This window comes from Triticum aestivum, chromosome 4A (genome assembly GCF_018294505.1).
Source record: "Triticum aestivum cultivar Chinese Spring chromosome 4A, IWGSC CS RefSeq v2.1, whole genome shotgun sequence".
In the NCBI taxonomy this organism is placed as follows: Eukaryota; Viridiplantae; Streptophyta; class Magnoliopsida; order Poales; family Poaceae; genus Triticum; species Triticum aestivum.
Window position 1 is genome coordinate 383,492,399 of NC_057803.1, and position 17,779 is coordinate 383,510,177.

The 17,779-nt window shown below is 48.1% G+C and overlaps 1 protein-coding gene across 2 annotated transcripts; it reads right to left on the minus strand.

Annotated features, from left to right (window-relative positions):
* Positions 1–832: 832 nt before the first annotated feature.
* Positions 833–6,921, minus strand: LOC123086146 (T-complex protein 1 subunit theta). 2 transcript variants are annotated; one of them, XM_044507859.1, is made up of 13 exons: positions 6,617–6,921; positions 6,110–6,372; positions 5,871–6,017; positions 5,602–5,763; positions 4,739–4,816; positions 4,458–4,591; positions 4,187–4,259; positions 4,030–4,107; positions 3,800–3,922; positions 3,593–3,687; positions 2,910–3,119; positions 1,306–1,363; positions 833–1,220 (listed from the first exon to the last, which is right to left on the minus strand). In XM_044507859.1, exons 1-13 carry the CDS (start codon positions 6,750–6,752, stop codon positions 1,155–1,157), a joined length of 1,623 nt encoding a protein of 540 aa, XP_044363794.1. In that variant the 5' UTR covers positions 6,753–6,921; the 3' UTR covers positions 833–1,154. The 2 variants fall into 2 exon arrangements, with proteins under 2 accessions (XP_044363794.1, XP_044363793.1); XM_044507858.1 differs by having other exon boundaries at positions 2,910–3,131.
* Positions 6,922–17,779: the final 10,858 nt, after the last annotated feature.

Genomic DNA, 17,779 nt, shown 5'->3' on the forward strand with positions numbered 1-17,779 from the left:
ATGTTGAGACGCCGCTCGCCGGAATCATCCCGTGCTGCGTGGCCACTCGCCGGTGGGAACACAGGTGTTGCTCGGCTGCTAGCTGGAAGCATCCGATGCTGCGAGGCCGTCATGCTGCGATTCGGTGCTGCGACGCCGGCTGAACTGCTGCGACGGCGCCGCCGTGCTGCCATTGCCGTCATGCTGTGAGTCAGCTCTGCCAGCTCGGGCTACTCCGGCGATACTGCGACGACGATTTGCAACGACGACTCGGGCTGCTCCTGCGGTTTTGACGGCGCCGCCATGCTGCGAGCCTGCCAGAGTTGCTACGAGCTGGTGCTGCCGGCGTTCTACGGTGCCACCGGAGTTTGCTACGTATGCCAGGCTATGTGTGCGGCGTTCTGTGATTGAGAAGAAAGGAGAGAAGTCTATGATGCGTTGACCTCCATAGAGATGTCCATATGGATGGTTCAGGAGGCGGATGTTTTTTTTTCTTTTCCTACATCCGGATGACGCCTAGCAGCGGCCAAATGCATAACAGATACCTAAGGAACAAAATATTGGACCATACATAGACATGCGCAACATCCGTTGAACATCCATAAAACATGAGTGAATTGTTTGCTTTTTTATTACATCCAGGATAGTTACACAATGCAATAGGGGCAACATGGGCTTTTCACCTCACACTTTAGGTGTCAAATAGGGTAGAAAAAATTATTTTGGGCCAAATAGGGAACCAAACTTTAATAAAGGGAATTCTCTCAAAATATACATGCTCACATGAACAGACTGCAACGGGCAAACACATTGTTCAGCAGCACTCTGCAAAATGTCACCCTTCCAGACAAACTCAAACAAACAGCTATCTTAATTAAAGGGCAAAGGGTTAACACAGCAGAATTTTACAAACACGATCTTCCAAGACAAGCTTTGGTTCGTATGATAAACTAGACGAACAAGTCTCAATAGTTATCATGTGATACACCGGTAAGACAGCACCACAGAGGAAACTCACAAATACACCGCGAGACATCAGCTAAAGCATGCTGCCCCACCAACCGTGAAACCCAAGCAGCCAAAATCTATTACTCGAATTGAACCTACATAAGATGAAAGTCTTCTGCACGAAAATCCCACAGCATGATACACAGCAAACAAGAGTACACAGAAAACTAGTCTTCATCCATGCCACCTTGTTGGGGGGGTCGCGGCCCTCCTGCTGGCTTTGCCATGATGATCTGTGTTCCACATAAGTATTAGCCTATGAATAAACTACCATAATTTTATGTATATGAAGATGACACAGAAGATTGACAATCCTACCTGGTCAACCCGTAAAACAGTACATACAGCATCTGCTGAGTATTTTAGAGCGAAGGACCTGATTAAATGAAAAAGGTTAAGTGGGGCCAAACAACCTCCGTATGCACTTTAATTACACAAACAAATTAATAAACTGGGCATGAAAGCAGGAACATATAGATGATAACACAAATTACTAAACTCGGTATAAAAAAAGATTATGTACAAGACACCTTGACGTAGCATTTTGGCAATATCAAGGACAACCGGTAATAATAATACCCAAATGGTAAGTGCCACAAAATTACTGAACTGGGTATAAAAAACAGATTATGTACAAGACACCTTGGCGCAGCATTTTGGCAACATCAAGGACAAGCGGTAATAATAGTCCCAAAATGATAAGTGTGCCACAAGTGTGGCACGAAGCAACATGGTCCAAACACCTCCATTGCCATCTATTTTGCCATCAAACAGATGACATCAGCAGAATCTTTTTAGTTTTTCAGACTTAAAAATGTTTTATCTCTTAAATAAAAATTCCAATTAAAAATCCGTTTTCATCATTAAATCCGTCTCAACGAGATATTCAAAACTAGATCCCATATTGATATGTTTCGACGACTTTTTCTTTTGGCCAAAAGTTGCCATTATGTTACACTGAAGTTGCCATAGTGTTTACACTAAAGTTGCCATGATATGTTTCATCTATTTTATTTCCTCTAGATTTAAACTACCATTGTATTTCAACTGCTTTTCGCGGCAAATTTTATTAATTGACCATGGCAAACTTAATTCATGGATCATGGCAATTTTAGTTTATAGATCATGGCAACTCTAGTATTTTGACCATGGAAATTATTTTTCGTATGAACCATGGCAACTTTTTGTGCATGTATCATGGCAAATTTAAGTAATTCACCATGGCAATTTAGTTTCTGGTTCATGGCAAATTTGAGTAATTGACCATGCATTTTTAATTAATTGACAAAGGATTTCTTTTTAATTATGAAGCATGTCAAAATTATTTCATGGATCATGGCAAATTTTAGTAACTCACCATGGCAAGTTTAGTTTCTTAATTTCTTTTTTATAACATGTCAAAATTTACTTTAAACATAGAAGAGAAAGTAGTTGAAACATATCATGGCAACTTCAGTGTAAACACCATGGCAATTTATGTGCAATAGACATGGCAACTTTTGACCGCCAAAAAATATCGTCGAAACATATCGATATGGGATCTAGTTTTGAAGTTCTCGTCGCGACGGATTTAATGGTCAAGGTCAAAACAGTTTTTCAATCGGATTTGTCATTTAAGAGATGAAACATTTTAAAGTTTGAAAACCCAAAAGATTCCTGCTGATATCATCAGTTTACTTTCCTGTTTGCATGCATGTGTGGAAAAAAGAAAAAGGCTGACGTGTCACAATGGGTGGCTAGAAGGGCATGCGGCCCAACCTCCTTCAGCCCACACGTGTGGCACTTATCAAGGTCCTGATAGTATAATGCTATCATCATAACAAGGTAGATTACTACTAGCTACAAGCAGCATAAACACAGATGCAAAGGCTTCTAGCAGGATTTCCACACGTATTGGCAACTAGATGTTGAGTAAGGCTTACTTTGTAACATAGAGGTCCCATATTTTCATGATTGAGGCATCCTCGCAAGCACCTTTCTCCAAGTCAATGCCAACTTTCACATTGCCAGCAGCATGCTCAGCATAGAGAGAAGATATTATCTCCATTGCACCAAGTCCGGCATTTTCAGACAGTGTTCTTGGAACCATTTCAAAACTTTCACCAAATTTTGCAATGGCATACTGATCCAACCTGCATAATTGACTAACAGATGGTGTAAAAAAGGGAAAGACGTATAAGTAACAACATTCAGTTTCATAAACCAACTACAAAAGGTGATTATAGCAAGAACACGATTCACATATATAAAAATAATAATTATAGCAAGAACACAGTTCACATATCAAATATGTCTTTGAGTCCAACTTAAGTGTAACAAAGAATAAACAACTGTTTTTATTAATACACATTTTAGATAACAAAAAGCCCCTATCTGGACTTCAGATGCAACCACTCCACCTATCCTTGTATCCCAATAAACACCAGGAGAAGATGCACAATAGGACTTCTATATTTATTGCCATTGTACTGGAAATGCATGCGATAATAAAATTTGCTCAGTTGAAGGTGGTTAAGCAACAGAACCATCTTTGTAACCTCATGTTTCAGATGTGCCCTTTTACATGCATATATGAAATTTATTTGTCTCAAACAAATATAGTTACCCTGTTTCCTTCAGAGAAAACTCCTTCAATCTCTTTGCCAGTTCTATTTCTGTTGCAGCAGCTCCAGGGATGATCCGACTGTCCCTGCACATTGACTGGAATAAACCTAACAGTTAGATAACATTTTACAAATCAGACGATAATGGAGCATTACTAAAATACAAAACAATGCAAGGAGATTGGTTTCAACCTGCATCACATACATACCTTGTACGTGTTTACGCCATCATCCACAGCTCTTTCAAGATCATCTAATATACTATCTGTACTGCCTCTCAAGACAACAGTAGCCACTGAATTTCCACCTTCTTCATTTTTGACAACAGTCACCTATAAAGCAAAGCAAGTGCGTTGAGCAAGCACAAAGTGATGTTACTCATGAGTTGAGCAAGCACAAAGTGATGTTACTCATGAAAGCATGAAGGCATGAAACATACTCGAGCACCGCCAATTTCTTCCACCGAAACAGAGTCTGCATATCCTAATTCATCCACATTTGGTCGGCTAAGCTTCAACTGTTTTTCATAAAGCACATGGCATCAGAATAAAGTTGCTATTGATATTCAATAAACAGATTTTGAACCCAGAACTTACAAGTGCTATAGCCCCAGTAGTACGGCAAAATCTTCGAAGCTCAAACTTTGAGCTGACTTTCAGAACCATTAGCCTGTAAACCAGAATATCTATAAGTATCACTTGTAAAGCAGGACCAAATCATGGTACTGCAAAAATAAACCTATATGTGAGATGTCTTAAACTATTACAACCTCCAATTAATGGTTATCTCAAAATGTAGAAAGAAGTTCCACAAGAAAAAACTATCCTAAACCAAGACGACATTTCATATGAGAAGCGAAATACTGACTTGTAACGTTCACAAAAATGCAATGCCATATCGCCAACTGCTGCTCCACTGACAATAACCTTGGCACCTGAATCAGCCACAGATTTGATAAGCTCCTCCACCTTTGCTTCCTCAGTTTTAGCATAGTTTTCAAGCTGCACAACACCACAACCATGTGTGTTATAAGGTTACTACACATGTTTGTAAGACAGAAGTAAACCATGTATAACCCTTTCTGAGTGCAGTAAACCAGCAAAGTATACAAACAAAAAATGGATGGTTATCTCATACAACTAACATACCTGCTCAGCAGAATGTATAAGAACAGTTCCCTTTGTTTCAGTTGCAGAAGTGTCAACACCACCAGCAAATACCGCAACCTACAGAATGAATGAAACGAAATTAGAACAATGGCAGGAACCCCCAAAAAATCATACATAAAATATGAAACATGCATAAAAGGGGGGTTACAGCAAATAAAAATTGCAATGCATGAACTTTGGTTAACAGAAAAGCATAACAGGACTGCATCATGGTACAATAACGTAACAGTTGCATTCTACAGTGAATCAATTCATGAAGACACAGTTGGAATTGGAGATTTCATGAATGATGCAATGCTATGCAATTTACACACTAAACAACAGTCCATGATCAGAGCAGAGCATAAACTAATAATGGTTATCTATGTATATGCCTAAAAGCTCATATAAGCCATCCAGGTTGATTCACAGGGTTGCTATGAGTAAAACATAACTACAGAACACCAACTAAGCTTAAATGTCTAATAAGATGAGATGGATATCATTTTAACTAACCTAGAAAATACTATGAAACCCACAAAAGGCATTTTATATAATATAAGCAACCAACATTAAAGAGAAAGCAGTATCATCATAAATCAAAAGCAGAACTTCAAAAAGGTTCAATTTTGAGTTACTGAAAACTTTGATTTTTGGTGGGAAAATACATATAGCAGAATAAACTCTAGATGGTGGGCGGTCTGAGATAGGCCGTTAGGAATTGACAGCACCTATTGTATGCAAGTACACTACAATGTGGGAGCTGTTTATACATAAGAAAATGCATTATTGTCACTAAAACAGATACACACAGATAATCGACAAAAATACACAATTAACATAGTGTACAATTTCAAGCTCACCTTCACTTTCTCCACTTTTTTTATGCTCCCGACAGCGTCATTTTTCAGAACCATCCCACGGACTACAGAAGAATTGTGAAGGCCGCCTCCAACCAGCTTTGCCACTCTAACATTGTCAACATTAAAGTTTGCCGGGTTTTGGGGGCAAACTTGGATACAGGCCTGAAAAGCCATGATAAACAGATGAAACAAACCAAATATTAGTGGTATATTCCTTGATGTGAAAAAAAAATATTTCCTCTCACGTAAGGTGGCACGGATTAGCCTACATCAGCGACAAGTGGACACAGCACATCCTCCTGGCCAAATTGCTTGCTTGCAACAGCAGATTTCATCCTCAACACGACCTCTTCCTTGTTCCTGACATCCATATTTTCCGAGCCTTTCTCAACTAGATCATCCAAAATCTCAAGCGTCTGCAAACAGAAAGATTAAACAAAAGCAGGGGTTGCCCACAATCACATGACAGGATTAATAATACAATGCCTGGTTATTGGACGGTAAATACCTTATTAATGGCCTTGGTGTACCCAATGATGATCTCACTTGGATGCAGTCCCATCCTGATGAGCTCCTCAGCCTTCTCGAGCAGTTCACCGGCGAAAGATATGGTGAGATTAGCTCCATCTCCGATCTCCTCCTGTTGCGCTCTGGCAGCGAGCACCAGGAGCTTAGCAGCAGGGTGCTGGACATCAAGCTCGTTCACGATTGTCGCAGCATCATTCGTGATAAAGAGCTTGTCTAGATGATTAATGACCATCTTATTCATTCCTGAAACAGAATCAACTCATCAATAATGCGCCCAAAAAAAGAAAGCTGTGGAGCTTCTCTGCATCTACCACGCTACTGTACAAAACTGCGAATCACAGCAAAACGGGCCACACGGCCACGCCCTTAACCATTGCTAGACTAACAACCTACACGCGACTGCCGGTATCGATCGAGCGCCGAGACCCGACAAGCTCTACTGACCAAACCGCGGCAAAGATGCAGGGAACGGGGGAAGGGCACTCACCGTTGGGACCAAGGGAGGTGCGGGTGATGGCGGAGAGCTCGCGGCCGGCGCCGATGTTTTTAAGGACGGCCTCGTCGAGGCCCGAGAGATGCTTGTGCCCATCCTTGAGCATCGACTGGATCCCGTATCCCACCATCGTCGGCAGCGGTGAGAGCGTAGGGCGGAGGCGATCTGGTGGTGGCCGGGTGGGGTGAGGCGGATCGGTAAAACCCTAGTGGTGGCCGGCGTGTGTGCGGGAGTGGAGGAGTGGAGATGAAGAGGTAGCCCTAGAAGCTGGAAAGTTCGGCCTAGTTGGTCCACTGGATGCATCTAAATGGGCCGATTGGCCCGACAGACAACAACAGATTACGGGCTGGCCACGACAGGCTTGACCGTGTTGTAAGGGTCCGTCCGTTCGAGATCCTCACCAAAAAAAAAAAAAACCTGCGGTGCTATAGGCAAATCGATTTATCTACACACAATTGAAACCCTATCATCAACATCTGCTAGGGTTTTCTGGTGCCTCCGTCATCGCCGCCGTTTGTTAGGGAACTAGATGTCGATTACAAGCCCGAATTACATAGCTAGCCCTGATTACAAGCACGAACTAGGATACAGGAAGAGGGAAGCGAGAGGAAGAAGAAGAGAGTCGTCGTCGTCGTGTTCGTGATCCTCCGCGGATGCCTTGTCTGTCCCTTGGCCCTCGTACTTGTAGTCGCTGTTGTAACGGGCCAGCTAGGCCCGGCCCCTCACTAACAGCCCAACATAGCAAGGGGGCTGACATCCCCTCCCCCTTAAACAGTCGGCTTGCCCTCAAGCCGGTAGCGGGTATCTGGGGACGGGAAGGCGTGCATGATGCGTGCATCGCGTGTTGCTTCTTCGCCGACTCAAGGACCCTGCACGATCCAGTCGCTGACATCCCTCCCTCCGTGAGACTTGGCTTGACCCTAAGCCGACATCGTCGAGGATCGCCTGGGTCCCATGGTGCTCGATGTTCCTGGGCTTGGTTGGAGCCGCATCGGTAGCCAAAGTCAAGGTAGACTACAATGATGGGGAGGTAGTACTTGCGACCGATGAAAATCCCATCAAAGAACGTGGTGATGGGGTAGTCGTGGCTAACACCGCCCCGGTTGAAGCCGTGGTAGCACTTGTGATCGGTGGAGCTTTGCGCGAAGATGGCGGCGACGGTGATGACACCCATCCCTTCTTGAAAATGCCCTTGAGTCGATAGGAGTCCAAGCAATCGATGCAGTGAATGTCTCTCACGTGGATGAGGAAGCGGACAACTAAGATGGTGATACACCCCCCTGCAAAGACCTCCCTTCGAGCCAATTCCAGTGACAAACGCAATGCGAGCCCTCCAGGATCCCAAGAATCGCCCCGTTGGTGGAGCGAAGAAGCTGAACATATCTGAAACAGGAAGCAGATGTTGTTGTAGGCATCAAGTTGTGTGTTGAAAATGTCCAGCAGACACGCCAGGAATAGCACAAGCTCATACGACACATGTTGTACTGGAAGTTCTCTAGTTAGACTATTGCTGGAAGTAGTATGGCAGATAGCATTGCAGTCTGCTCCTCTGGATCGACCATCCGGTCCAGATGCTTGCCAAACAACCTTGTTGTTTTTACTGCTCCCAAACTTCTCTAACCATTTGCTAAATAAGCCTGAGGTAGTGCACACACACTTGCACTGAGTGTTACCAATCTGTACGCTTGCATAAGTGGGAATCACCCAGGGCTGCACTGAAGCATCTACAGATATAGCAGGAGTACCTAGACTTGCCATTAGTCCAAAATACTCACCAGGTGATCTCTAATTGAAAGAGAGTAGCAAACCTCGGTCTGAGAAGTTCTCTGATCACACTTGTGAACAACAATAGCATAAGTTTCATCCAATTTCATATATGCACGAGCATCTGTGAAAAGTGCTCAGACTAATGGATTTTTGTCCTCTAATGTTCTCTTTTCTGTAGGTGGCCTCATTAATAGTATCCAATGTGGTGCACGTTTGAAGAAGCAGCACTGAAAATTCATCAGTACGACAAGCTGAAGTTTGGTTCTTGAACCACCATCTAATTGTTCAGGTTTGCATTCTCTAGTAAAATGCCCACTCCCCTTCAATTGCTCTTGGCTAAAAAAATTGCCAGTGCATTGGCATGCTCATCACCCTTGGATAGAGTTGACCACACATGTAGTGCTCGAACCCCACATGTACTGTTCGGCAATTGCATGAAAAAGGTGTCCATTTTATCATCAGCTGGGTGGTGTCTTGATTGAAGTCGAACAATGGCCATGGTTTTGGTCGTAGCTTGGTTCCATGATAACTCTACAACTCAGTTGAAGCAAAGAACCTACGGGTACAAGAAGTTTGTCGAGCTTGAGCATGAAACTCATAGTATGACTGCAAAGAAGATATAACTGGCACCCGTTCCGCATTAGTGAAGTTCACAGTGTCTTTTTGTTGCATTAGTTGCTGACTCGGACTAGGAAGAGATATTGGTGTTGGAAAACATTGCATGGAAAACAAAAACAAAATCTACGCGCATGCAAGGTCTATCCATGGAGATGCATAGCAACGAGAGGGGAGAGTGTGTGTACGTACCCTCGTAGACCGTAAGCGGAAGCGTTTATCATCGCGGTTGATATAGTCGTACACCTTCACGATCCGCCCGATCAAGTACCGAACGTATGGCACCTCCGCGTTCATCACACGTTTAGCTCGATAACGTCATCGCCTTCTTGATCCAGCAAGACGGGTGAAGTGGTAGATGAGTTCCGGCAGCATGATGGCGTGGTGACGATGGTGATGCAACTATCTCCATAGGGCTTCAGCGGACACTACAAAAATATGACCGAGGACGAACTAGAGGGAGAGGGGCGCCGCACACGGCTAGGGAATCGTGGTGTGTGTTGCCCCTCTCCATCCTCTCATATATATAGGTGGAGGGGGGAGGGGAGGCAGCCCCTAGGGCGCCCCAAGTGGCCGGCGGCTACCCTAGGGCGCATACCCTGGCTGAATCCCCCTCTTCCATATTTGTGCATGGGGGAGGAAAGGGGGGCTGCCTACCTTTGGGGCGCCTCCCCCTTCCTTCCCTCCCTCTTTGGTGCGTGGGCAAGGGGTGGAGGGGCGCACCAGCCCCCTTGTGGGCTGGTGTGCTTCCCCCTTTGGCCCATAAGGCCTACCTGTAACGCCCTTGATGCGGTTATATCTCCTACATGTCGAAGCACGACTTAGAGGCATAACCGCATTGAAAGCAATGTCGCAAGTAAGGTAATATTCACAACAACCCATGTAAATATATATATAAAAGGGGAAAAGATACATAGTTGGCTTACACTCGCCACGTCACACAAATACATGAATAACATTACAATAATCCAATACACTCATGGTCCGACTACGGTACCAAAATAAAATATCAACCCCAACATGCGACACGGGCCCCGACTGCCCCAACTGGGCACCACTACTGATCATCAGGGAAAGACACATAGTAACGGCGAGAGTCTTCGTCGAACTCCCACTTAAGCTCAAGCGCATCATCTGGAACGGTATCGTCGGTCCCTGCATCTGGTTTGGAAGTAAACTGTGAGTCACGGGGACTCAGCAATCTCGCACCCTCGCGATCAAGACTATTTAAGCTTATAGGTAAGGCAAGGTAATATGTGGAGCTACAGCAAGCGACTAGCATATATGGTGGCTAACCTATTTGCAAAAGAGAGCGAGAAGAGAAGGCAAAGCACGAACGAAGAACTATGATCAAGAAGTGATCCTAGAACAACCTACATCAAACATTACTCCAACACCGTGTTAAATTCCCGGACTCCGCCGAGAAGAGACCATCATGGTTACACACGCGGTTGATTCATTTTAATTAAGTTAAGTTTCATGTTATCTACAACCGGACATTAACAAATTCCCATCTGCCCATAACCGCGGACACGGCTTTCGGAAGTTCAAATCCCTGCAGGGGGGTCCCAACTTAGCCCATCACAAGCTCTCACGGTCAATGAAGGATATTCCTTCTCCCGAGATGTTCCGATCAGACTCGGTATCCCGGTTCTACAAGACATCCTCGACAATGGTAAAACAAGTCCAGCAACACCGCCCGAATGTGCCGACAAATCCCGATAGGAGCTGCACATATCTCGTTCTCAGGGCACACTCAGATTGTCCAAACTTCCGGTAGGCCAGCCCAGAGTTGCCCCTGGTGGCCACCGGCGGCTGACGAGGTGGACCAACACTCAGAGGAGCACTGGCCCGGGGGGGGGGGTTAAATAAAGATGACCCTCGGGCTCCGGAAACCCAAGGGAAAAAGAGGCTAGGTGGCAAATGGTAAAACCAAGGTTGGGCATTGCTGGAGGAGTTTTATTTAAGGCAAACTGTCGAGGGGTTCCCATTATCACCCAACCGCGTAAGGAACGCAAAATCCGGGAACATAACACCGATATGACGGAAAACTAGGGCAACAAGAGTGGAACAAAACACTAGGCAAAAAGGCCGAGCCTTCCACCCTTTACCAAGTATATATGTGCATTAAGATAACAAGATAACATGGTGATATCCCAACAATAAACAATGTTCCAACAAGGAACGATCTCTAATCTTCACATGCAACTAGCAACGCTATAAGAGGGGCTGAGCAAAGCGGTAACATAGCCAATCAACGGTTTGCTAGGACATTGTGGGTTAGAGGTTGACAAGGCAATTTGGGAGGCATGATAAGCAAGTGGTAGGTATCGTAGCATAGGCATAGCAAAAGAGCGAGCATCTAGCAAGCAAAGATAGAAGTGATTTCGAGGGTATGATCATCTTGCCTACAAAGTTGTCAGAGTTGACTTGATCCTTGTAAGCAAACTCAACGGGCTCCTCATTAGCGAACTCGTCTCCCGGCTCTACCCAAACAAGACAAACAAGCAAAAGGAACACAATCAACCACGTGCAATGCTCCAACAACATGATGCAAACATGGTATGCTATGCGGGATGCGATACGTGATGCATATGCGAGATTTGACAAGGAATGATTGAACCTGGACTCAACTTGGAAATCCAAGAGTGCCACTGGAAAGGTGAAGTGATTTCGGTTGAAATCGATATAAAGATCACCGGAATCGGATGCACGGTTTGGAAATGGCAAGCAAAACAAATATGGCACCGGTCTGCGATAATCAGCAAGTAGCCATCTAAATGCATCAAGATAAGTATGCTACAACACTCAAACATGACAAAAAAATACATGGCAGGGATCCACTCATGATGCTTGACAAAAGATGAACACTGAGCTACGGCTAATTCATCCATTAACAGGTTCAAACAAGCATGGCAAAAGTGCAAATGATAACAGGTTTCAGACTTAGTGAAATTAACACAAGTCTAGAATTTAACATCAGGAAGCACACTTTAGAGCATAAAAAGTACATGCTACAGGAACTTAACATGGCAAAGCAAGGCATGGCATGAAGCTACTCAAAGCACTTAACAAAAGTCCCTTAGTGACCTTGAACCAAAAGGGATCAGAAAATACAATTGTAAGCATGTGAACATGGCAAAAACATAACCAGATTACAAACTTAGTGAAAAACTGGATCATGCAAAACAGTTAACGAGTAGGCATGTTTACGAGCTCGATACACTAACTACAGAGCATGGCATGACAAACTAAGCATACACCCGTCAAGAATACATATCATAGAAGCTAGACATGGCAAGAACAATAACATAGCATGCACGGATCAATAACAACATCCTCGGCAAAATCGCTAACAAGTCAACAATCTGCCAGGATTCATGAAATAGCAAAAGTAGAGCTCGATTAACTCAAGCTAGGGTGCTCCATAAAAGCAAACAAAGACATGGATGGATAGAGAACCACAATGTTAACAAATCATCCTTACTGATCATCCTCAAAAGAGGCACGGATCACTAGGAAACAACATGAACATATGGCATAATGACAAAAATAGATCAAGGACTTAGTGAAATTCTAAGTCCCTGAAATCAGCATTACCGAATACACTACTTTGCAAGTTTGTGCTAGTCACCACACATATCACAAAAATACATGGTAAGCACCTCTGTAAAGATGACATGGCATATAACAAAACTCATGTAGAGCTCAGGAGCATATCATGCACACATTAATCATGGCAAAAATGACAAATAGCTATTTGATGAAACAGATCTGACAATTTTATCACATAGCCCTCTTCCAATAGCATTTCGGGCATCAAGATGAGCTCAAATGAAAATGATGCAATGAGATGAAATGAGGTACTCTCTGAGACGAACATTTTGATATGCTACAGGCGCAAATCGGAGCAACAGATGCAGAGTTATGACATGATAAAAAACGCAAAAAAAACTAGGGTTCCGGGGAATAAAAGTCAACCGAGATTTGTTAGATCTAGATCCAGCCGGGCGCGGATCCCGAGGTTCGCGGGCCGGAGTTCGTCGGGAGGGCGCCGGAGTCAAGGGAGAGAGGCGACCGGGGTACGCAGGCGACGAGGAGGACCCGGGCGGCGGCGGAGGACGGCGCCGGGTCGGCGGCGGAGCTCCGGTGGGTGAGCTCGCCGGCGATGGCGACGACGTGCGGCAGCGCTCGGCGAGCTGACAAGGAGGCGCGCTGCACCGGCAATGGGCGGCGAAGGGACGGCGGCGGTGGTCCGGCGCCGGCGCGGGAGAGGAGAGGCGGCGCGGGCGGATGGCGGGCGACGGCGCGCGCTTCGGGCCGCGGGGGCTCCTCCCGGGCCGAGCGGGCCGCGGCGGGGTGGAGCGGCCGGCGTGCCACGTGGCGGGCGCTGAGAGGCGGTGCGGAGTGTCCGGCGGTAGTGGACGTTCTCCGGCCTCGCGGTGGAGGCGGGGAGCTAGGTTAGGGTTTGATTTGATCCAGAATTTTGGGGAGGGGTGCTCTTTTATTGGTAGGAGGAGTTAGGAAGCTCAGAATGAGGTGCGGTTTGCCACGCGATCGTGATCGAACGCTCTAGACGATGGAGGGTTTTTTGGTGGGTTTTGGACCAAATTGGAAGGGTGTTGGGCTGCAACACACACGAGGCCTTCTCGGTCCCTCGGTTAACCGTTGGAGTATCAAACGAAGTCCAAATGGCACGAAACTTGACAGGCGGTCTACAGGTAGTAAACCAAGGCTGCTTGACAAGTCTCGGTCCAATCCGGAAATGTTTAACCCCCACACACAAAAAGAGGTAGAAAGGGCCACCGGAGGAGATAGGAGCGCTGGAATGCAAAACGGACAACGGGGAAAATGCTCGGATGCATGAGACGAACACGTATGCAAATGCAATGCACATGATGACATGATATGAGATGCATGACAAAGGCAACAACGCACGAAGACAAAAATCCGAACCCGAGGAAAATAAAATAACTTAGCGCCGGAAACGGCAAGAGTTGGGATACATATAAGGTAAATTACATCTGGGGTGTTACACTACCGCTTGCCAGTGGCCTCCCGTAACCCCTTCCGGCACCCCGATAAAAATACCCGGTACTTCTGAAACCTTTCCGGTGACCAAATACTATCGTCCTATATATCAATCTTTACCTCCGGACCATTCTGGAGCTCCTCGTCATGTATGTGATCTCATCCAGGACTCCGAACAACATTCAGTCATCAACTCACATAACTCATACAATATTATATTGTCAATGAATGTTAAGCGTGTGGACCCTACGGTTCGAGAATGATGTAGACATGACCGAGACACCTCTCCGGTCAATAGCCAACAGCGGAACCTGGATGCCCATGTTGGTTCCTACATATTCTATGAAGATCTTTATCGGTCGAACCTTATGACAACATACGAAATTCCCTTTGCCCATCGGTATGTTACTTGCCCGAGATTCGATCGTCGGTATCTTCATATCTAGTTTAATCTCATTACCGGCAAGTCTCTTTACTCGTTCCGTAATACATCATATCGTAACTAACTCCTTAGTCACTTTGCTTGCAAGGCTTCTCATGATGTGTATTACCGAGAGGTCACAGAGATACCTCTTCGATACATGGAGTGGCAAATCCTAATCTCGATCCATGCCAACGCAACAGACACCTTCGGAGATACCTGTAGAGCATCTTTATGATCACCCAGTTACGTTGTGACGTTTGATAGCACATAAGGCATTCCTCCGGTATCCGGGAGTTGCATGATCTCATAGTCGAAGGAATATGTATTTGACATTTAAGAAAGCAATAACAATAAATTGAACGATCATATGCTAAGCCAACGGATGAGTCTTGTCCATCACATCATTCTCCTAATGATGTGATCCTGTTATCAAATAACAACTCATGTCTATGGTTAGTAAACCTTAACCATCTTTTGATCAACGAGCTAGTCCAGTAGAGGCTCACTAGGGACACATTATTTGTCCATGTATCCATGCATCTCTACTCCTAATGGAGCAATTGGTAGTCTCTGTCGGTTTTTTGTTCGTCCCACCATTTTCGTCCCTCCCCGCACCAAAGAAAACCAGAGTGCTTTTCCTGGTTGATGACTCCACGCAGACCATCCCCTCTGCGTCCACCGCCGCCGCCCCTCCCATCGATCTGTCTATGCGTCCGTCGGTGCCGCCCCTCCCATCGACCCCCTCTGCGTCCGCCGCCGCCGCCCCTCCCATCGATCCATCTATGCGTCCGTCGGTGCCGCCCCTTCCATCGACCCCCTCTGCGTCCGCCGCCGCCGCCCCTCCCATCGATCCGTCTATGCGTTCGGCACCGCTCCGCTCGCGCTACCTCCTTGCCTCATCCTGCTGCTTCCCCAGCCCACGACAGTGCCACGCCGGGATGGAGATCGGGGCTGAGGTGAGGAGGGCTGAGGGTTCCTTGTGCCGGCTCCTCTCCCGGATTACCACATGATAGGAGCTCCTCGATCAGCCCCAGGTTTGTTGTCCACACCCTCTCTCCAGCCATCTTCCCAACTATCTTCACGTGTGTTAGAAGGGAGAGAGGGATTTGGTGAAATAGTTCGTTGTATTGCTTGAGCCTCGTGGGCATATATATATATAGGAGTACATGATCTACTTGGAGTACAAGGCAAGCCAGAATATTTCCTAGTCTAACCTATGTTTCCTAATACAATCACGTTACTCAACATCCCCCCGCAGTCACAACGGTAGCGGCGCAGACAGTGAGACTGTAGAAGAATCTGAAGGCAAGCCGACGGACACCCCCCACAGTCGTAATGGTCGACGCATCGCGGAGTCGTGGCTGGAGTGGAAACCAACGAGGTTGCTCAAGCAGGCGGTAGCCCTTTGTGCCATTTGTCGATGTAGCCGAGTGCCGAGGGTGGTGTAGCCGTGGTCGAGGTAGCTGTGCGAAGAATGTCGTGGTCGATGTCGAGTCGGGGAGCCGGTGTCGAGGATGTCGCCGTGGAGCCGCGGGCGCAAGAGGGCGCCGAGTTAGCATGGGCGCAGTGGTGTCAAAGTAGTGGTGCGCTGGGAAGAAGACGTTGTTGACGACGCGTCGCGGCGGGTTTGCCAAGCCCGAGGACACATCGTAGACGTAGGCACGCACCGGTGTTGCCAGCACCGGGCATGTGTAGACGGACGAAGACGAAGTTGACGAAGCGCCACACTAGGCTTGCCAAGCCTGGGGAAACGTCATGGACGAAGGCACGCATCAGTGTTGCCAGCACCGAGCATGCATAGACGAGGACCTGCACAAGTTATATGCCATGTCGGAGGAGGTGGACGGGCGGAGTCTACGTGGGTAGTGGCGGTGGCGGCCAAAGAAGAGCGGCAACGGCGGCCTGATGGCGATGACAGCTAGGTTAGGAGCGCGGCGGCGGTGCTCGAAGTAGGCAAAGAACCCGACAGCATGACGAAGACCGGCGTGGACGGTGGCGTTCCCGCGCCAAGGGAGGTGGTGCGACGCATACCACGGGAAGTCAACGCACGTGGACGACAAAGTGGACAGTGGGCCGCCGCGCTACAGCCCGAAGGGGCGACGGAACGGCAGCGGGCAAGTCGGGGTGACGGCGGGAAGACCTCGGGGCGGCGACAGGGACCGTGGACCGCAACGCGACAGCTCGAAGGGGTGGCGCGGCGAAGGAGCGCGGGTCGGTGCAACCGCGGGGACGGCCTCGGGACGGCGGCGTGGACCGCGTGCCACGCTCGCTACGGCCTGACGGGGCGACGCAGTGGCGGCGCGAGGGTCCGTGCGGCCACGAGGACGACCTGGAGCGGACGGCCTCTGGGCGGCGGTGGACCGCGGGCCGCGGTACTACGACCCGAAGGGGCGACGCAACGGTGACGCGGGTCGGTGCAGTCGGGAGAAGAACCACGGGGCGACGACGCTGCGGCCCGACGGGATGACGCAGCGGCAGCCCGTTGCTCGATCGGTAGAGGGGCGCGCTGAACCCGGGACGGTCTTCACGGGGCCTGCGGAGGCGCGCGCAACCGACGGGCCAGGTCGATCGCACGACGTAGATGAGGCGGATCGCGGCGGCGGGCGGGTGATCAACCTGATTGCGCGCGAGGTCGGGGACGCCGCTCGGTGGCGGCGCGGTGGCGGCGGAGTCCGAGATGAAGCCGGCGGCGGCGGGCGGCAGGACGACTATGATTGGCCGCAGCATGGCGCGAGGCCGCCGGGTCGGGGTGATGCAGGAGTCCCGATCGGAGTAGGGCGGTGACGGACGGCGTAGATCGACGGGAGGGCCGTCACGCGAACGGCGACAGTGAAGAGCCGCCGCATGACATGAGGCCACCGGGTCGGGGCGACCGGCGGGCCGACGCGCGAGGCCGCCGAGTCGGGGCGGCCGACGGGCAGACGCGCGGACGACGCGCGAGGCCGCCGGGTCGGTGAAGAAGCCGGCCAATCGGGCTGGTGTTGGAGTAGAGGCGCACGGGGTCAACGGCGGCGATGGGCGACGCAAACCGGATCACATAGACCGGAAAACCAAAAAGTAGACGCCGATCAAAGCGACCGACAAAAGAGAGAAAACCGGATCGAAGGATCGAGAAAAAAGACTCTCTAGTGCAGCCGACCAATACGGTCGGCAGACGAACCCTAGATACGGGCGGCGTGGCCCCCGGCGGCGGTCATGGAGGCCGACCGCCCCAGGGGCAGCGCGCGGGTGCGGAAGCGGCGGCAGCTAGGGTTTAGAACCCGAAAACTGATATCATGTTAGAAGGGAAAGAAGGATTTAATGAAATAGTTCATTGTATT

Coding starts and splice junctions, on each gene's coding strand:
- LOC123086146 (XM_044507858.1), bottom strand. CDS start 6,752: ATGGTGGGATACGGGATCCAGTCGATGCTCAAGGATGGGCACAAGCAT. Junction 3,688..3,799: donor ATGGCGTAAACACGTACAAG/GTATGTATGTGA, acceptor GGTTTATTCCAG/TCAATGTGCAGGGACAGTCG. Junction 1,364..2,909: donor TGGGACCTCTATGTTACAAA/GTAAGCCTTACT, acceptor TCATTTAATCAG/GTCCTTCGCTCTAAAATACT.